This window comes from Nicotiana tomentosiformis, chromosome 11, assembly GCF_000390325.3.
Source record: "Nicotiana tomentosiformis chromosome 11, ASM39032v3, whole genome shotgun sequence".
NCBI lineage: Eukaryota > Viridiplantae > Streptophyta > Magnoliopsida > Solanales > Solanaceae > Nicotiana > Nicotiana tomentosiformis.
Genome location: NC_090822.1, coordinates 127,220,613 through 127,241,721, shown reverse-complemented (window position 1 = coordinate 127,241,721; position 21,109 = coordinate 127,220,613). Strand labels below are relative to the sequence as shown.

General features: G+C 35.5%; 2 protein-coding genes across 7 annotated transcripts; one reads left to right on the top strand and one right to left on the bottom strand.

Moving 5' to 3' along the window:
* Nucleotides 1-4,145: 4,145 nt before the first annotated feature.
* LOC104107356 (serine/threonine-protein phosphatase 7 long form homolog) lies at nucleotides 4,146-10,708 on the top strand. 4 transcript variants are annotated; one of them, XR_688786.4, is made up of 7 exons: nucleotides 4,169-4,369; nucleotides 6,573-7,362; nucleotides 7,443-7,637; nucleotides 7,721-8,155; nucleotides 8,697-9,505; nucleotides 9,601-9,734; nucleotides 9,893-10,708. XR_688786.4 is itself a non-coding variant. In XM_009616137.4 (6 exons), the coding sequence occupies exons 2-5, from the start codon at nucleotides 6,583-6,585 to the stop codon at nucleotides 9,486-9,488; spliced, it is 2,202 nt and encodes a 733-aa protein (XP_009614432.1). In that variant the 5' UTR covers nucleotides 4,146-4,296; nucleotides 6,573-6,582; the 3' UTR covers nucleotides 9,489-9,505; nucleotides 9,601-10,708. The 4 variants fall into 4 exon arrangements, 2 of the variants coding, with proteins under 2 accessions (XP_009614432.1, XP_009614431.1); XR_688785.4 differs by having other exon boundaries at nucleotides 9,601-10,057; nucleotides 10,199-10,708; XM_009616137.4 differs by having other exon boundaries at nucleotides 4,146-4,296; nucleotides 9,601-10,708.
* Nucleotides 10,709-11,722: 1,014 nt separating this feature from the next.
* Nucleotides 11,723-17,142, bottom strand: LOC104107355 (putative late blight resistance protein homolog R1A-3). 3 transcript variants are annotated; one of them, XM_009616133.4, is made up of 4 exons: nucleotides 16,952-17,142; nucleotides 16,780-16,857; nucleotides 12,060-15,631; nucleotides 11,723-11,959 (listed from the first exon to the last, which is right to left on the bottom strand). In XM_009616133.4, exon 3 carries the CDS (start codon nucleotides 15,587-15,589, stop codon nucleotides 12,095-12,097), a length of 3,495 nt encoding a protein of 1,164 aa, XP_009614428.1. In that variant the 5' UTR covers nucleotides 15,590-15,631; nucleotides 16,780-16,857; nucleotides 16,952-17,142; the 3' UTR covers nucleotides 11,723-11,959; nucleotides 12,060-12,094. The 3 variants fall into 3 exon arrangements, with proteins under 3 accessions (XP_009614428.1, XP_009614429.1, XP_009614430.1); XM_009616134.4 differs by having other exon boundaries at nucleotides 16,780-16,842; XM_009616135.4 differs by having other exon boundaries at nucleotides 16,780-16,822.
* Between the last annotated feature and the right edge of the window lie 3,967 nt (nucleotides 17,143-21,109).

The following is a 21,109-nucleotide window of genomic DNA, read 5'->3' as shown; positions in this document are numbered from 1 at the left end:
TCGCGAGGCAAGGGTGTGTTGGAGTAGAGAATTTGCTCGGATTGAGGTAAGTAACAGTTCTAAATTTGGTTCTAAGGGTTCGAAATCCCGTGTTACGTGCCATGTATTTGGTTTTGAGGTGACGCACATGCTAGGTGACGGGCGTGTGGGCATGTACCGTAGGAATTGTGACTTGGTCAAATTTTGTGAAAACGTGTAGTTGAATAATCTGTTCTTATCTGTACATTCTCCATGTAGTAGAGAAATCGAATCACAAATCATGTTAGACTATATGTTGGCACTGTAGGGACCCACAGAGGTCGTGTATATGTTGAATTATCTGCTAAATTGCTATTTTGTACTCAGTCACAGTTTTACTTGTTTATTATATCTCAGTCTCTATTGTTCCTTGTTGATACATTATATCATTTCTGTTGGGGCTGACTTTCATGATCACTGAGAGCCCGAAAGACTGATGACTAAGTGAAGCCGAGTGCCTGATTATGAGATATTGATACTACATTACGTGAGTTATCCGTGCGGATCCAGATATTATACTATAACACGTAAGTTGTCCGTGCAAATTATAGCGCTTGGGCTGAAAGAGCCCCTCCGGAGTCTGTACACACCCCCAGTGAGCTCATGTACCTACTGAGTGCGAGTGCCGAGTGCTGAGTGAATGGAAGGGTTGAGTGACTGTGGCCTTGAGAGGATGCATTTGATGTCATTATTGTTGCACTTAACTACCATGTATCACTCTCTTGAAATTTCTGAAAGATATTACACTCTGTTTCACTTAAACTTGTCATGGAATAACTGTTTGACCTAATTTATTGAACTTGAGAGCATGCCTACTTTCCTATGTTTAAATCATTGTAATTGAATTATAATTGTATAGCTCGTCACTATTTTTAGTTCTTTATTTAGTCTTATTACTTACTGAGTTGGTTGTACTCACGCTACACCCTGCACCTTGTGTGCAGACCCAGGTGCTTCCGGTCACGATGATTGCTGAGTTGTGGAGTTCGGATTCTCGATGATTATCGGGGTAGCTGTTTGGCGTTTCACAGATCTTGTTTCTCCTTCCCTATCTTTCTACTTATTGTATTTAGTTGCAGATTATTATAGACAGTATTTTTCAGACTTGTGATGTATAGATACTCATGTACTCTGTGACACCCCGGTGATTGGAACTTCCGTGTTGTATTTTGGGTTTCTATCCTGTTTATGAAATCTTTTATTGTTTAAACTGCTTAAATTCGTTTTCTGTTAAAAGCGTTGAAAATATTTTTAAATATCGACTTGCCTAGTACCACGATAAGCGCCATCACGACATGTTAGAATTTTGGATCGTGACAAATGGCTAGCCCTTTGGATTATAATGCTATCAATATCAAATAGGGGAAATCAAACAAAGGCCAACATAGGGTTATTTATTGTTTGGTGAAGAATTATTTATCATCATTGATACTATGAAAGTCATTGAATTAAATTAAGGGAAATTTTCATTATTACTTACGATTTTATAAAATATTTCATAATCTACAACTAATAATAGAATTACATATTCTACAACAAATGTATGGAGTCCCTATTAAAGGGGAATACCATTTTAAAACATATCTCATAATTAGCCCCTAAATTTTTTCCATATTGTTAATTATTGATGACCACTATAGCACTATCTCACATTGATATATCAAATGATCTCATCACTTTCTATGTGTGTGAATGTGAATAATCAAATAAAGAGGACCCAAAATTTTTGAATACTTTAAAGGAATCCTCAGCCAAAGAAAAATCCAAAGAAAATATATATATATATATATATATATACACTATATATATTAGACTGTATACAATATAATTTTTATACAATATTGTTCAACTTTCATACAATATTTATATATATATATATATATATATATATATATATATATATATATATATATATATATATATATATTATAAAAAGAATTGGGGGAAGTAAACACGTTTCCGCTGATGGGGAAATAAAGAAGAAGCAAATTTGAGGGAAACAAATATAATGTATATATTATTAAATGTATATAATAAAATATATATTATTAAAATATACAATAACATAATATATGTATATGTAATATAAAATAATATATTATAAAAAAAACGGGGGAAGCAAACACATTTCCGCTGAAAATTTCGTAAGCCTTAGATTATTTTTGGATGATGTATAGGGTTCAAAGAGAGAGAAATTGGGGGTGAAAATTGATATTGATTGATATGTTAGGTGAGGGAGAATCATAAAAAGATAACTTTTAAGCGGAGAGAATCTCAAGAGAGATTTTAGGCGATGAAAAGTTGTATATAATTTAATTAAAAAGATAGGATTTTAAAATAAGTTGTACTAAAGATAATTTTGTAAAAACAGTTGTAGGGATTATAAATAAGTTTTTAAAGGGTTGTATTCTATGTAAATTAAATAGATATAATACTAGACTACTTACTTATTATAAAAAAATAATAATACTAGACTACTTACTTTTGTTGACCCGCAACAACAAGGTAGTACTTTTTTTCTAAATATCAAGGCCTCAAATGTACCTAAATTGACATATAACTTAAGTTTTTCAGATTCTTATTTTTCTCTAATAATTGCTATATTTTAATTCTTTATATTTATCACAAAAAACTGCTCATCATTTTTAAGTCCAAAATTCTCGAACACAGTATATACTTATTGGTATCTATTTTTTTTTTTTAAATGAGCTAGAAAGTTCCTAATGTCATATATAAATATTGCTTCATTTGATAATGTTTTTTCTAGTATAATCTATATTATATTAAAAGCACGAAGGCCCTTAGCAAAATGTCGTTCGTCTTTTTTACCCTTTAAAAAAAAATATACACGGGACAAAGTCATTTTAATTATTTTCCTAATATTTAGGAATAGTTATTTAATTATTGTCCTAATATTTAGTTATTCAAAATCAACTATATTTTGTGTACCAAAGCCTTCCTTATTTGAATTGTGTGTAATATAATAGATTTGAAAAGGAAAAGTAATTTTCAATTTTTAAAAAGAAAAGGAAGAGTAAGATTAGTCTTTGAATGTGTTCGCTTCGCGCTTTGACTTCCGTTTGTTCAATTTCAAAACTAAAAATAAAATACACAATAAATATTTTAGATTAACACAAATTAAGTAATTGTATTGCCATCATCCTTTCTTTTTTCTCTATAGTAATATTTTACAATTAAATTTTCATCACAATTAAAAATATTAATATTACAATACATGACAATTCGTAGGAACAATATTGTTGTAATGTATTAAAATGTTCACACTTTGAAATCAAATAAAATTATAAAATATTTGTTAATTTCCTATGTTAGAAATTTTAATTTTTTTAGAATTTTAAAATCAATTAGAATAACATATATCAATTTGTTACAAAAAAAGTATAATGCATATTACTTTTATTTATTAACTATTCTTTCTTTAATACCTATATTTTATAAATTTAAAAAATTTAACAAACTGACATATTAAGGCGAAAATTAAATAGTTTGATTTTCGTATTAAGAAGTCAATTGAAAAATAAAGGAGAAGATATTTCTACTTGATCTATTTGAGTCAAACATATTAGACTTATATTCATTATTTTCATGAACTTATTTTTTATTTTATTTTTTATCTCAAACACATTGTTTAAAATTATTTATCTAACTTTATAATTTTATACTCATTACTATAAGTTCAAGTACAATGTACGTACTCTAATGCTAGATTATATTAAGTTTTATCTATTTATCTATATATTAATCTCTCTTTCTATATATATATATATACTTCTTCTTTTATCGAGTTAGCTAAATATGATAAGCATTCATCATTCTCAAGAACTTATAATTTTACTTTAATTTTTATTTTATAATTCAAACATATTATTTAGTAATGTATGTGACTTTTAAAATTGTGTTGTAGTTGAGACGAGTTTCAAGCAAAATACGCGTACTTTAAAACTAGTTTACTTTAATTTTAGCGAAACAACTATTCTACTTCTCTTTTATTGTTTTTGTTAACTTTAAGAATTATTTGTATAATTTAGACAGTTAATATAGAAATTGAATAACCTTAGACAACACCGAATATAGTGTGTTTATTCCCATGTTTTTGGCCATTTGCCTAATTTAACATTTAATTTAACTTACAAAGAAAAAAAGAGAGCAGATCGGGTACAAGCTTTTAGAAATTTACAAATAAAGTGCTCCTCCACCTTGGTCTGCTATGTGAAACCATCCGCCGCCCCCTTCCGACGAACGGAACTTCATTGCCAGGTTTCACGCTCTCTGACTTATTCTTCTTCTTCTTCTTCAGCAAAAGCACGTACCTGTATTCTCGAGGCTTCAGGTTCGTCCAAGATAAAAGCCCTAACAGTGCCAATTCGCCCTTCCAATTTTGTTCCTATCTAATTCTGAATTGCATGCTGTTGACTTTTTATGTAGTAGTATTTACTGTTTTTATGGTGTAAATTAGTGGTGTCGAGTTTGCATTGTGGTTCAGATTTTATGGTTTTGAGTTTGTAATCAAAGATATGGGGATAATTTTAGTAGCACATAGTTGTTGAGATTTGCCTTGAATCTTCTGAAACCTAAGTATATATGTCAGTTATGAGTTTTTGTACTTATCTCGGACTAATGCTTGCTCAATTCCCCTTCATCTGCTTGTTTTTTCCCCCAAAGAACGCCAACACTTTTCCGGATAAAATGCATATTTAGATGTATTGAGAGCATAAAGTGTTTCACTAAACTGAATGTAAGTTTTTTTTTTTTAAAAACTGAATCTGCTGAAGACATTCTGTTAGTGTTTAACTTATCAAAAACCTATCAAAGATAAATGAATTAAATAGTTAGTTTTTGGAGAATTGCTGGCTGTTTGATTTTGAAAATGTTCGTACAGTTTAGCATGATAATTTGCAAAGGTACAAATTTTATTCATAACAAGTACGGAAATTTAAAGAAACAAGATAATAGCTTAAGGCACCACATTGCACCCAAGGGTGTGACCTAGTGGTCAATGAAGTGGGTGAGAACTATGAGGTCAGGTTCAAATCCCAGCGGAGGCAAATACTAGGTGATTTCTTCCCATCTATTCAAGCCTTGGTGGGACAAGAGTGGGTTGCTCTAGTGGTAAGCACCTTCCACTTCCAACCAAGAGGTTGTGAGTTCGAGTCACCCCAAGAGCAAGGTGGGGAGTTCTTGGAGGGAGGGAGCCGAGGGTCTATCGGAAACAGCCTTTACCCTGGCCTCTCTACCCCAGGGTAGAGGTAAGGTCTGCGTACACACTACCCTCCCCAGACCCCACTAGTGGAATTATACTGGGTTGTTGTTGTTGTTGTATTCAAGCCTTGGTGGATAGAGTTACCTAGTACTTGTTGCTGGTGTGAGGTGGCAGGTATCCCGTGGAATTAGTCGAGGTGCACGCAAGCTGGCCCGCACACCACGGTTATAAAAAAAAGAAGCTTAAGGCACCACATCATAATTCTAGTACAATATGCTAATCATCCTCTTCGCTATCAAGCACCACTTACATTTCGTCTTCTTCTTCCTCTTCCTCCTTTTCCTCCTCTTTTTCTTCTGGTGGATTTTGACCCCAACCATAATCGTCATAATTAAGTTCAAGGTTCTCCTCAAGCTCTCTAATCTCCTGTCTATCGTTGAGATAATTGCTCGCTTTATTCTGACTGCAATATGGCTCCCCAATAGTTGAATAATAATCTAATGTTTCTGGCAAATGCTTTGGAAGTCCTTCATGCAATGCAATTTTTCATTCTCCAAGAGATCCCAATACTCTTCTTCATCTCCTTTCCAAAACTTAATGTCTTCCAATGCATGAAACTGACTTTTCCATTTCAAGAATTCCTTTAGACAAAAGTTGAATTACTGCTCCTCTATCTAGAAAATGATTTGCTTGGTATGTGGGTGATATAGCTTGCAGAACTGGAAGACTGTTCCATCGACATAACACTTCCTAGGCGGACCGCTTAGAGTATAACTCAACCCACTTCAGAGTTTCTCCCCATATAGGCATATACGTATCCCTTTAGGTTTCCAAGAGTGTACCTCACCCTCTATAATATGACCCGTGATTTCGAGGGGTTGATTGAAAGATATTGGTTGGTTCTGAAAAAAAGCAAAGGTTATCGTACCATTTATCACCGACAATGTCCAAATAGCAACCAAGCATGTTAGGTTCGAGATAAGGCTCAATCGTGTTTAAATTTCACTCCTTCCTTGAGGGTTCCTCGAACTACCTTCTCCCTTATGTTATTTTGCTAAACTGTGCAATGAAAAAAATGTTTTTTTGGCATGGTTAAATTTTTAACTAGAAACTCAATTAATTTGAATGAGAGGGATGGGTAGTTTAAACTTTGAACAAATGAGGATGTTGTTCCCTTTATATAGAGTAGATCATGGTAGGTTTTGGTATATGTCTATTGGTCATTGACTGATGGTTCGTTGGTCGACATGATTTATCAGTATAACTTTATTGATTTATTGATGCATGTTTGAAAAGTAACCTAACGCGATTATTTTTCTTTATATATATATAGGTTCAGTCACATGGAGGATCAGAGGTTGACACAGCTACATCCTGGGTCGTTAGACCATAGCGTACTGACAAGACAAAACCATCACAGGTCGAAGGACGTATGGAATGGTGAGGTGGAAAAGCCTATTTTATGTAGACGGTCAGATGGTAATTTTTGGAATTTGGTTCATGATCGTCCCATTCATCGACGTGTCCTGCAAATATTAATTGATGCAGGATTTTACGGGGTCTATCGAGTAGGACGTATACAATTAGACCATGCTTTTATTACTTCTCTTGTTGAGAGATGGCGTCCGGAGACGCATACTTTTCACCTAAGAGTTGGGGAAGCCACTATTACGCTACAGGATGTAGCTATTTTGTATGGATTGCCAGTAGAGGGAAGGCCAGTATTGGGCATTGATAGTACAAGAAAGACTGAAGAGTGGCAGAATATGTGCGACGCGTTGCTTGGTTTTAGACCACATAGTTATTGTTTATTTGGTAGTAGGCTTGAGATTAGTGCACTAGCTACATACATGGAGCAATTGCCTTTGCTAGATGATGATGCAGATGAGGTAGTTGTACATCAGAGGGCTAGGTGCTATATGTTATGGATGATCGGGGGTATACTGTTTCCTGACACATCAGGAAACAAGGTTAAGTTAATGTACTTGACGCTGCTCGATGACATCACGCAGATTGGTACGTATAGTTGGGGTAGTGCTGTGTTGGCGTGCTTGTACCGTGCATTGTGTAGAGCTACTCGGCCAAAAAACAATGAGTTATGTGGCTTCATACCACTTCTACAGGCATGTATTTCCTTATATGATTATTTATATTTTCATTTTAATATAAAATTAATTTTATTATTTATTTTTGATATACTTAGGTATGGGCATGGGAGAGACTGAAGATGGTTCATCCAGACAGACGTCAGGCAAGAGAGGGTGCTATTAGATTCTCCAATGATCTCCCTGGTCCGCCACATGCATGTAAATGGAACGTTCAGCTTAGTTGGACACATACAACGCAATACGTGTTGCCATTGTTTCGGGACCAGCTAGATAACCTTGTTGATGAACATGTATAACTTATCAGCTCTATATATGTTTTATAGCAAGTGTTATATTCATTTTATGGCTAATAGTTTGTTATTTTTCCCAACAGTTTGTTTGGGAGCCGTATACTCCAGATGTGATGGAGAATCTTCCCGAGTATTGTCGATCAGGAGAGTACTTTTGGCGTGCTGTGGTGCCGCTCCTATGTTGGGACGTATTGGAGATGCATCAGCCCAACAGGGTCCTCAGACAATTCGGAATGCGTCAATTCATACCTGTTTCCTGCAATTTTGCGGACAATCACGACATGCATGATCGTCGTGGCCGACAAAACACAGATTGGGCTAGAGAACATGCGAGGCCCATACTTGTCTGGAATGATCGTGCTAACCAAGTTTGTGAAGCCCGGCTAGCAGATGGACCCATTGCGTATGATGATGATTACCTTGTCTGGTATCGTCGGATTACTCGACAGATTATCGGAAATCCCAGTTTCCAATTTCCAAAAGGGTATGCATCCCTTGCACCAGTGGCCGAGGTTATGGTATGTACTTGCATTAAAATAAGTTAATCGCATTTTTTATATAATGTATCATTTTCTGTGGAATTCATTCTTATGTCAGAAAAACCAGCTAATTAGTTCATTTGATATATTGTATAGTGTGCACCAGTGATATATTATAATTTTTGGACCTATTCTCTAGGTGTATATTTTGATAGATATCTGAAATTGTTCAAAAGTTGGTTTTCATTGTATCCTGGAATACATCTCTACCTTTTTCAGCCTTATGCCCAGCAAACTTTTGCTTTTTGATTGCTTTTTTCCATTTCATAATAATTTCTGGCATGTGTAACTTTTGGATAGCTGCTGATAGCATGTCTCTTGGAAGACACTTCGGTTGAATTATTACTGCTCTTTTTATTTTCACATCATTTATACCTTAACTTTTTCTGTGTATTTGTGGGCCTTATTTTCTGTCAAAAATACAGGAGGAAAAGGTTGATGAGCTAGTTAACTATCATGTCAGCTGTGGTTTTATTAGTTTGTATTAGAAAAATAATGATCCTCGATTTTGTAATTCCAGGCGCGTCAGTTGCATATGATATATCAATATGGGATTGAATTGCGACAACAACCATCAATGGAGGTTGCTGGAAGGAAAGTCATGGAGATGTGCAGTGATGGTTTGTCAGCAGCGATCGAGGCTCAGAGGCTTCGTGTTCAGCCAATGTATGTTCCAGTTGAGCAGCCTTTAGTTGATCATGCTGTTAATCCACATAAACGTGGAAGGGCAGGGAGACGCAAAAAGAGACGTGCGATAGCAGCAACTAATGTTGAAGAAAGGTCTGAAATGTCTAATACAAATTCGGATTTGGAGCGCGATAGTGGTGCAGGTGGTTCTGTTAAGGGTGATGGAAATTTAAATGTTGAAGCTGAGCTTGGTATGGATTCATCACAGTTTGCAGAGCCCCGTTTTGATATGGCATGTAGTTCAACACAATTTAGAGATGGGAATGGGGATGGTTCTGAATTGCATAATGTTGACATTCAACTTGTACTTTATCAGACCCCACCCTCTCAGCAGTTTGATATGAATAATTTCGGAGACGGGTTTGATGATGACGACGTACACCACTCCCCTGCCCGTCCTGATCGACAGGTTAACTATGATAATACCCCTAGCCAGATGACTTTAGAGGCCTCTTATGTTACAACTATTGGTTCTGTGGATGATAAGCCTATGGAGCAAGCAATTCCAAGCCGAGGAAGAGGGCGAGCGAGATTTTACAAACGTCGTGTTAATAACAATGTAGATGCACCGCGGCGACAAAATCCTGCACACCCTATAGCGCCACTACGTTGCTATAAACCCTAAAGAACCCTAGCAACTAGGTGCTCCTAATTTCTCATGAATTTGTATACTAACGCTGCTAGATAGAGTGGTTATTGGGGTTATAAAAATCTAACTTAAGTTTTGCTTTTTGCAGTATACACAAAGTCAAACTTCGGGATGAAGTTATGTGCATGAAAGGAAGTGACTTCCTAGAGGGGATATCTACTACCTGTACCCTTCATTTATAAGGAAGACTTGCACATTTATTCTACCCATGGATTTCCCTAAGTTAGCATGAATAAAGCTTGCACGTTTGTTTTATTTCATGTTGTGTTGAGTGGCTTTAAAGTTAATAGGCGATACCACTTTATGGTTTAAATAGTGAAACAGATTGCTTTACATGGCCCTCTAAAAGAAGTTTTCTCAGATCTATTCAGTTTGTGCAGGATACCAGATGCTTTTATTGAAGATTGGAGCTTACAAGGCTGGAATATACCTTTTAGGCGACTGGCGAGTGCTGAATGATCGGGAGGTGGATAGAATTACTGAGTTCTTCAAGATGCTGGACATGTTCAAAGGCACAACTGACACTGGAGATTCCATGGGGAAAGGTAATGGCAGAAAATGTTTAACAGTTAAATCAACATATAATGCATTAACTGCTACTGGATAACAAGACACAAGATGGCCTTGGAAGAATAGTTGGAGAGCCAGGACTGCTGTTAAAGTGAAATGTTTCTCTTGGTTGGCAGTAAGGAGAGCATGTCTTACTCATGAAAACCTGCAAAGAAGGGGAATACTGTTAAGTTCAAGATGCTTTTTATGTTAGGAGTGTGCTGAAAATGAGAGTCATTTGTCTTACGTTGCAAAGTGACTGGTCATGCCAGAGTCCGCTATTTATATGCTGAAGTGCTGGAACAAAGTGGGAGGCAGTGTAAGGAGTAAGAGGTGGTGGAAATCTATCCTAGTTTGTATATGGTGGACTGTATGGAGTGAGAAATACAAAATGCTTTGAAGATAGTAGTAGCTCTACACAGAGACTTGAGATGAACTGTGTAATAGCCTTATATTTCTGGTGTAAAGAAAACTTTGTAGAAGATGCTGAATCTTTACTAGACTTTTTGGAATCTCTGTACTTAGTCCTAGTACGTAGTCCTTGTAAGATGAACAAGCTTTTGTTTAGATATTTTGTAAATATGGTTGCTGATGAATATACTGTTACCTATTTAAACAAATAGTGAAACAGACTGACTTCAAGTTTAGTTCCACTTCTGAAATTCTATATTGACAATGATGTCAAGGGATGATGCTATTGATGGTAAAAAATATCATGATTTCATATGATGTTCTTTGTTTTTTACTTCTCCAATTCCTTATCCCATGTTATAATTTGTGAGCTAATTAATGTCAATCCTGCTGTGTTGTGTTAAACTGGCGGTAGAGAAAGGGACTGCTCAAGGTGGAAACAAGTCATGCTTCAAGCAGTTGTCTGGCTGCATATTCTTGGGCTTGTGGGACACTTTATATTCGGTTGCCTTTAATTTAGTTATTTTTTTTGGCGGGGAAAAATATTGTGCGATACATTGATTGCTATCTCATGCAGGAGCCTGAGACAAAAATGTGCGAGAATATTGTGTGGATTGAATAACTGTCTAGGCAGTGCAATCTTGAGTGAGGTCTTCTAAATGTTCCTTGTATTGCATATGAGTTTATGCTATCATGGTAAATTTCACAAAGCTTCTCAATTGGCAGCCAGATGAACTGTTAAAGCATTCTACAAGGTGTTTCTTTGTTGGATACATTAATTGGTTTTGCAATCAACATATCCAACACTAACTCAAAACCTGCAATCTACTTTATTGGCTAACATGTAATCTCATGGATTTATATCTTAACTTTCTAAACTTGGATGTTTATTATTTTTCTCAGCTTGGTGGGCAGACACAATTTTCTAGTCTCAACTAAGAGTACCTTCCAAGAATTGTTCCATGTTTTGCAGACGTACTTTGAAACCAGAACCAGCAGGTGCTCACCAGACCTCACACAACATCTTCAATGCCCCATTTTCCTTGTGGTTGTATTTTGCCATTATTTGAGCTAGCTATTACTAACCTATGATGCCATGACTTTTTTTATCATTTACATAATCATTCACAACTTTTTTTGATATCCATTTCCCACATAAAACATCTAGTGCCCTGAAGTTATCTCATATTTCCTGTGACAGAGGTAACTTCTTCACAAACTATCAATGTGCAAGCATATAAAATACCATATAAAGAAATAATGTTCACATGTCAATGCAATGGATCCTTCCAAAGAAATAATTTTTCAAGTACAAACACAAATTGGAAAAGAAAATGTTATCAATTTTCCCAGCTTCCATCTAGCTGGATATGTTATTGTGCATAAAAAAAACAAAGGAAAAAAGAGAATCACTGGTTCCTTAAAATCATCCATGACTATGCTGAAGATCTATATCTCCTCTATCATTCAATCACAACCTTTCTCCTCTGCAAAGCAAAGAAACACTTCTCAGGTTTGTTTTAATAAGATTTAAGAGGTTAAATGTACAAGCTAAGAAGATGGTGCAAATAAGCTTGAGTCACTTACCTGTTAAACCAGGGTTGCATCTTTTTATTTGCTTGTCAGGCTGAGGAATCTAAGTGATAAATAATGACCTTGATCTCCTTGTCATATTCTTCCTTTTGCTCTTCCTGAATTTGCCTGACTGATTTTTCAAGAGACTCACCACACCGTTTCACTTCAATCATCTTTATACTTGATATTTCTCCAATAGCAGAAGGGATTTCTTGAAGATGGAAGCAACTTTCTACCAGAAGCCGTTCGAGGTTTTGCAAGGACTCATCTGAGGCATTCCATTCTGTAATTTTGAGGGACCTCAATTTAAGAACCTTAAGGCTCGGAAACTCTTCATCTTCAACGTCCCATTTTCCTTCCTGAAATGCTCTATGCTCCAACTTGAGAACCACTAAATTTGGTAATCTCCCGATATTAGACATTTCAGTTTGTGGCAACGAAACATCAGATAAAGTTAGCTTTGTCAGCGTCTCGGGCATGCTGAATTTCAAGATCTTACCATTCACACTAAGTGTTTCAAGTGGAAGAGCATCTAATTTGAGTTTCAAAGGCTCTTTACAGTGGCACTTGAGCTTTCGCAGTCTGGTCGCCTTCTTGATCATGTAGTCTGCTAGCTTATTAGTGAGAGACACAGTGGCCAGGGTCTCTAAGCAACATAAGTTTGTCGATTTGCGAGGAATGCGTCCATCAAAAGATGCAACAGGTTGTACATGCACATGCTTTAACCTTGGCATATTCCAGATGGCCATCGGCAATATTGTACCGCTGCCCACTGTTATTACAAGCAAAACTTCAAGGTTTGAAAGGTTTGCTATCCATAATGGCATAGATTCTATATAGCCTTTGATTCCTAAGTACTTCAAAAGAATAAGCTCTTTTGATCTCTGGAATGAACTGTCTGACACAGGACATTCCATTTGCAGAACTTTTAGAAGTTTGAAGTTTTCGAGATCAAAAAATTCTTGGCAGCCAGATTTCGGGGGTTTGAAGAATACAGAACGAACTTGCAGGTTTCCGATCCTCCCTGCCCAATAAAGGCTATGATGAATGCACAGCCTCCGGTGCTCATAAAAGGAACTAGTCAAATCTTTGTTCTCAGTACTTGTAATCTGCATAAACTTCTCTTCCTTAGCTTTTGTTGCACAAAAATCGTGTAGCATATCATGAATGTGACATGATCTGACTCCTCCGGTAGACCTTTTCTTGTTAACCATTACCAAGCTTCTACCTATGAGATCATTCAGTAAACTTTCTGCAACGAGCTCTACACTCTTTTTCTCTCTATTTGGAATAAATCCCTCAATAGTCCACAACCACGCCAAGTTTGAGATTGGAATTTCTTCATCCTCACGAAATGATGCAAAATAGAGAAGGCAGGGCTTGAGGTGATCTGGCAAGTGCCTGTAGCTCAATTCTATTATATCAAGGCACTTTTCACTAATATCAGTATCTGAATTTATACTTTCTGCAATTTTTCTCCAATTTTCCTTGTTTTTCTCTTTCTTTGTCAAAACACCAGCTACCAAAATCACCAGGAGAGGTAGTCCTTGACACTCTCTTGCAATTTCTTCTCCTACTTCACATAGTTCTGATGGGCAAGTTGGTTTGTTGAATAACTTAATTTGCAAGAGTTCCCAACTTTCTTCTGTAGAAAGAAAACGAAGTTGAAGAGGTGGTCTAGCAGGGTTAATATCTGAAGCCACATCACTGAGTCGGCTGGTTAATAAAATCCTGCTTCCATTTTCATTAACTGGAAAACATCCCTGGAACTCTTCCCATGCGTTAATACTCCATACGTCATCAATGTAGAGAAGGTACCTCTTTCCCATTAAAAATCTTCGCAGAGCAACTACTGGATCTTTCTCATTCTGTTGACTGGGACCTCGGACTTGATTCAAAATTTCCAACAACAACTTTCTCCTGTCATATGTTTGGGAAAGACAACACATAGCATGGACATCGAAATGATGCCTTATGGTTTCATCATGATAAACTTTCTTTGCTAGTGTAGTCTTTCCAAGACCAGGCATCCCTACAATAGACACAATATCTAATTCCTTTGCTCCTCCAACGAGCTGCTTTATAAGTGACTTTGCCTCTTCATCAAAACCTACCACTACCTCATCATATCCTGGAGTTATCTCAACTTCTTGTGGGACAAGATCTGGTGCTTCTTCTCCGATAAGGACTTCAACTTCTTGCACATGGAACTCTGCTAATTGATCATTGACAAGCTTAATTTCTATTGTGGTCTTACATAACAAATGCTGATACCAAACAGGATAATCTCCCATAACCAGGCAATCAATTATGCGTTCTGCCTGGTATGCTAGAGATACCACTTTTGTCCAAAGATCACGTTTCTTCACCTCCTCAAAGGCATGCTGTTGCTTCACAAATTTCTCCAACAAGGATCTTAAGATAGATAACTCCTCCTGAGCTTCTGCAATAAGATCCTTGACAGCAGAATCACACTTTCCATTTTGCAGCAGCTCTTTCAGATAGCGTAAGAGGGAGTCAATAAAGCCTAATCCATCTGTCTTGGGGAAATTATATTTTGATGACAGTGGAGATTTCAGAATCCTGTCATTTAGGTCTTTCATGACAACTTCAATCTTTTTCAATAAGTCAGAGAATATCAAGTTAACTTCTGCTGCTTTGTCAACAGAGAAAGAGTAAGCAACAGAAGCTACCTCAGCAATAAGACCTTCAACGTGAGTGAGTATATCACTCAATTTTCCCTGGTCAACATATGGATCTTCAGGTGGATAAATAAGCAATGTTAGCAATTGCTTTGATGCCTGGCAAATGCTTTCGGCTTGATCCTTCATAGGAGGAAGCATCAAAGAACATGCTTCACTATTTAATAACTTTGAATGGTCCTTCAAGAGAAAATGAACGGAATCTTCAACAAGTTTTATCACATCCTGGTTGTACTGATTTTGTGACTTAACCAAACATCTTAGAGCCCCTGTATATATTTTCGCGACTTGGGGCTCAATGGGCTTGATCTCTTGCAAAACGTTTGAGATCTTAAGAATCAAGCGAGATGCCAGGTCTTCATCCATTTCTTCCACAAAACATAGGTAACAGATGTACGCAGCATTCCGAGTGACAACCTCCATATGATTAAAGAGAATTCTGGATTTCTCTAGTGCCACGCTTGCATCTTTTATGAATCTGAGGAAGGTTTTCAGATACTTTAGACTTTCTTCAAGGACTTGAAACTCTTTCTTTAGAAGATCAAACTTGTTCAACTCTTTCTTTTTTTTGAAAAGATCCTTCACATTCTGAAGGATGTAGTCAATGAACTTCTGAAACAATGGACTGCATAAATTTGGTAAAGGCCACCTTCCTGGATCCAGTGAAAGGAGAAACTCATAACCTTCTTTGACTTCAGCAGAAGATAAGTCTGCCCTTGGACCTGAAACAGTATCTCCAACTTGCATTCCATGTCCTCTCAACCTCCCATCCTTAATCCTCCCTTTTTGAGTTGCCCAATACAAAAATGTATCAAGAAATCTCCTCTCTATTTCAGACATTTGTTCTCTCGCGGAGTTGTCCTCAGAATGGCATAGACAGGTCTGCAAGTAGGAAATTAAAAAGAAATCACATTCCAAGACCAAACATGAGCTTATAACATTTTTTCCTACTGTATAAGCATGTAATGCTTGATGACAACTAACAATTAATATTCCAGGAAAAAATAAAGGATAAGTTCTGCTTTTACATTGTTTTGGTGCATGAAATAGAATAAGTACCCTGTATAATATTTTAATTTCTTTTTATATGCAGAAAGTGATCCTACTTTACCCTGTAAACTAATCCATAAGTTATATCTGAATTCACAATGCGTATTGTAACTCTATATAGTACAATTAGGCAACTAGGAAAAAATTCACCAGGATAATATCAGGGAAAAAACAAATCACAGAATTGTTCAGAAGATGGGCATTTCATACGAACTAGAGATGTTTCCACAAGTCATAAAAAGTAGTGAATCTGATAAACTGAGTGATGCATTGGTAGATCTAATCACAGCCATGAATAGCAAGCACAATATGGGAATTAGTTGAATTTTCAGAAGGATTTACACTTACTATGTATGATGAGTCTTTCTGAACTAAATGTGACAAAAATATATTGACCAACAAAGAGCTGGATAAGTTGCCAAAGAATGCATTATATAGGAAGGTTTGACTAGCACTAGAATTTCTCTCTTGGATCTAAGAAGGAATCTTTCAAAACTACTGTGACTTTAGCAGCTTATTCTAATGGAACTACATTAAACGTACATGAAAACAACATTCTCAGATAGGATCTTGATGGAAAATTTACATGAAAACCAGAATGTTTTGTGACAATAAGGATTCAATCTTTGTGCTAACAATTGAAAAATCATAATCAGTGGCGGAGGCAGGATTTTTGCTAAGGAGGTTCAAAAAAGAAAAAAGTTAAAAGCAATTGTAGCTTGTGAGAATTGAACCAATGGCCTTACAAAGGTTTTGAATGTCTTGACCACTAAACTATGCTTATGGGCTATGTGAAGGGGATTCGCAACATAATATATAGAGGTAAAAAATAGATTTTGGCTCATCTATACAGGTGATTTTTCGGCGATCCGCCCCCCCTAAATCTGCCCCTAATCATAACACTCCTAGTTGTTATTGTTCATAAAGAAAGTATGAGCTAATAGAAAGAAGCTGTGAACTAAAACTGAAGAAATGCAAACCTGGATGATTGTTGTGTTCTTCTTCTTATTATGATAAAAAAAGCTGCAAGAATGATCATGGACCTGCAGCAAGTTAAGCTAGAACAAATGCAGGAATTACCCAGCAAAAAAGGAAGATGAAAGAAAGAAATGGCAAAAGAAAATTAAGTAAGTTTGTTAAAAAGTTTATTACCTTTGGTAACTTTGACAGAGCAGAAAGAAATGATCTAGGCTTCACACCCTTATTACCAATTTGTTCTACACATAATGCTAATCAGTTTCCTGCTAAGTATATTGTTGCTGACCGTTTACCAAAAAGAAGAATGAACAAGAGATTTGAAGAGTACTTGGTGAGAGCAAGTCAAGGTGGGTTCTTTTTAGTTTTTACTAATAAATTATTATATATAGTACTCCATTTAGGTTTTTCTTTTTTCAATAACCATTGACTTGTTAATAATAGAAGACTTTAGAGATTTAAGAACATGAACGCGCCATTATCATCACTAAATATTGCATATAAACAAATTACAGCTAATAAATAATAAATAATTATGCAACTTGATAGCAGAAATCAATTATCTATATGCTTGAGATTGACCTCTTATAATTACCATTTGTCTATACTTGATCATATCAAGATTCCTTTCCCACTAGGTGTTTTTTGCTGAGCATTTTATTTACATTTGTTCATAAAAAAAAAGAAGACCATGAACAAGAGACGGGGAGGCTTGGGAGAGCGAGGTTGTTTCTTTTTAACATAGTATATATATTTTAGTAATTTACATTTGGTCGGCCATGTTAGGTGCGACAGATTTTTTATTTAACTAATGTCTGGTTACGCGGTTGCACGTGTACCCATATCAATAAATATGATAATTAAAAAAAATATAAATTAATATTATAAAAAAATATTTTTGAGTGACAAAAATTAAAGAAAAAAGTATGAGTTCTTGATATCTTATGGTGATCTAGATATATTTGTTAGCTTGTTTCAAAAAACCAAAACACCTTTGGCGTGGCAAAAAACTATATACTTCGAGTAAAAACTAAAGAAATCATACCGGAAAAATATTTATCTGAACACAAAAGAAAAAAGTGTTTAGCCCTGTAAGCTCTTTGATTTTTATAGTAGACTTTATTAAACTCTCATTGGCACAAACATGTCCTCTAACTTGTTGCAACCCCAATGATTGTCCAAAGCACCACCATATCCAAGAATTTATTAGATATGTCATCCATATCAGCAAGTGATTTGTTAGGCTCATAAGGTAACCCAAAATTGTGAAGTTAGATTGCCATATTACCATTGACGAAAAAAATGGCAGACTTAGTCTTCCTTATAATACAAGGAGCGCTAGCTAGTAAACATTACTACTATATTTTAGTTTGATTATAGAATAATATGCCTATCAAATATCATTAATAGTATTTTTATTTCGAATGTTCTCAAAGCAAAGATTCTATGAATTTAATTGAGAATACAAAAAGCATAAGATATTTTTAATAGACCAGATATATTAAGTAGTTATCCAATTAAGACTAATGGGCAAGACTATGAAAATGAAAATGACTAAAAGAGTTTCAACTGGATATTAGATGAATTTAGTTGGGACTACAAAAATGTTTTGCAAGTTTCAAAAAACATTTATACGGTACATTGTATTTTACGTTTTCATGTAAAGTGTAGTAGAGAATTAAAGGCTCAATTTATTATGAGATATTTTTACCTTTTGCTTTTGGTACAAAAATGACATAAGAGTAGTATTTAAATGAAGGGCAAAAATGTTAATTAGCTTTTAATGGATATTTTGGTCTTTTAACTTTGCACTTTGGTTTTCACACTTATAATATAATACTAGTTTCTGGACACGTGCGTTGTACATGTATCCTTAATTTTGATTTAAAAAGTTAGAAAAATAACACAAGCTCATAATTATATTATATTTTTAGAGTTTCGTTCATTTTGTGATTTTTCCTTGTTTTTTAGAAGCAACATGCAAATTCGAGGGAAAAGCTTCTAAAAATCAATAGAATTATACAAGGAAGAACACAACCGAATGAATTCTCTAATTGCATGTATCTTGTGTATCGTGACATAACTCATAGCCCATAGGTAACCTTTAATAAAGGGACACTCCATGCATCTTAAAAAATTTAATAAAATAAATCAACAAACAAATTTCTAAAAGAATTTATAGGGAACTTTTTAAAAGAAAAAAGAAAGAAGCAAAAATATAATCCATCCTCGTTAGTGAGATTGAAATGTTACCTACTCAAATAAGTTGTTGGATCAATAATTACTACTCCCTTAGAAGTACATAGATAACTCCATCAATCCATCAAAACTATTTCTTCTATGACATTAGTGATGCTTCAATTATTAAAAGTGAAAGTACTTCAAAGTGTCAAACAACCACCTTTCAAGAATGATCTTGTATTTGACTTCAACAGGTCCTATTGCCACTAAGATTAGCATTATAATTGTTTGTCAATAGTGAGATCATACGAAGAAAAAAAGGAAATTGAAACCTTTTTTTTTTTTTTTATGCATTATTGATCATGCCCAACTATGCCTTATAAAAAGGAATAAGGGGTCGTTGCAAATATAATCCGGTTTACAAGTCCGGAGTCGAATCCCACAGAGAACTAAGGCTTAGCCACAGCCGTTCAATATTGCAAAGAAACACAAGTTCAAATAATTTTCTAGTTATAAAGATTTGATTTTTATTTCTACTAATTAACTAGCAAATATTATAAAGCAGTAAAATTATCAACTAACATGGATGAAATTATAGACAAGATTAAGGAAGTCTAGAGTTATGATTTTTTCAATTGTCAGAATCATTTCCTCTACGTTTCCTATAAATTTGCCTAAGTCTTCTCTATCGACCATGTGTACTCTAACTGTCGTAACTCTCTCCCGAGTAATTACCACAATTTACTAGGCATATTCTCCCAAATTATGCTAGTTGGCATTAAGTACAGCTCACTCAGATCGCACCAAGGTTTCGTTATCCCTAAACCCACCTTTAAACCTCCGTATTTATCCCTCATATACGTTTAAGAGTGATGTTGTTCAACAACTACCTAAATATACATTCTCTCCCGAGTAATACATACTAAATAGGCACAGCTAATTGAGGGCCCTTCAATCAACCATAAGAATAATATAGTTGAACAAATAGAGAAAATACTACGGCAAATCTATATTAACGTAACAAGAAAATCATCCTTCAATAGGTTCCATCAAAACCCTAGATTAGGAATTTAGCTATTCATACTCATAGTAACAATATCCCAAATATTTTACATAATTAAAATACAGAGTAAAGATTAAAAGATGTAGAAATTGATGGTTCTCACTCCCAAGGGGTGATTCCACCAACTCTCCTTGCCTCTGGCTGCAAAACCCTTGGCTGCTAAAAAAACTTCCTCCAAGTGGTGTTTTTAGGTCTATTTATATGTGTAGAAGAAACCCTAAACGTATGGGCCGAGTCCTAGTCAAACCTGGAACGAATTAAGTCTTCAAAACTCGGATTGGACTTGGCCTCAAGCCTGGCGTCGCCAGTCTAACGCTTGGAATTTGGCTGGCCTCGCCAGGCTAAAGCCTGGTTCATCCTGGCCTTAGGCTAGCCTCGCCAGGCTAAAGCCTGATCCAGCCTAGCCTTTGGCTGGCCTCGCCAGGCTAAAGCCTGGTCCAGCCTGGTTTTTGGCTGGCCTCGCCATGTCTCTCCTTTTCACTGTTCTCGAGCACACTTTCAACATTTAAGTATCCATTTTGCTCTACTTTCATCTCCAATTCACCTACACATAAAATAGACTCAATTATGCACAAATAAAGTGTAATTTATCATTAAAGCATGTAAAATTCAAGGCACATAATGTACGCAACTATAGAATTATATCCACATATCAATACCCTACACTTAAACATTGCTCGTCCTCGAGCAATCAAACTACACTTATAGATACGACCTTTTTAAGCAATTCTCCTAACTCATTACACAAAGAATTTTTAAAATAGTTTAAGCACACAAGTGTGACATCCTCGCCTCAAGATTCGACTCACAAATAACATGCCTTATTTACAATTCACCTACTTACTCTGACATGGATGTCAACAACATTACCTTTCTTTTATGAATCATGTGCCCTCACCCAATCAAAGAGCTTAGTTCCACACACAATGAATTTTAAGAACATAGGAACTCAAGATAGACAAAATTCACTCGCTCTCAGAAATAACATTCATATGCCACAAATGATGCACCATAGGCTATCCCGTAGTGTAATACTCTACTAATCGAGTTCATTCAGTCTAAGATCAAATAAGACTTTCATTGGTTGTAAT

Coding starts and splice junctions, on each gene's coding strand:
- LOC104107356 (XM_009616137.4), top strand. CDS start 6,583: ATGGAGGATCAGAGGTTGACACAGCTACATCCTGGGTCGTTAGACCAT. Junction 7,363..7,442: donor GCTTCATACCACTTCTACAG/GCATGTATTTCC, acceptor TGATATACTTAG/GTATGGGCATGGGAGAGACT. Junction 7,638..7,720: donor ATAACCTTGTTGATGAACAT/GTATAACTTATC, acceptor TTTTCCCAACAG/TTTGTTTGGGAGCCGTATAC.
- LOC104107355 (XM_009616133.4), bottom strand. CDS start 15,589: ATGTCTGAAATAGAGAGGAGATTTCTTGATACATTTTTGTATTGGGCA.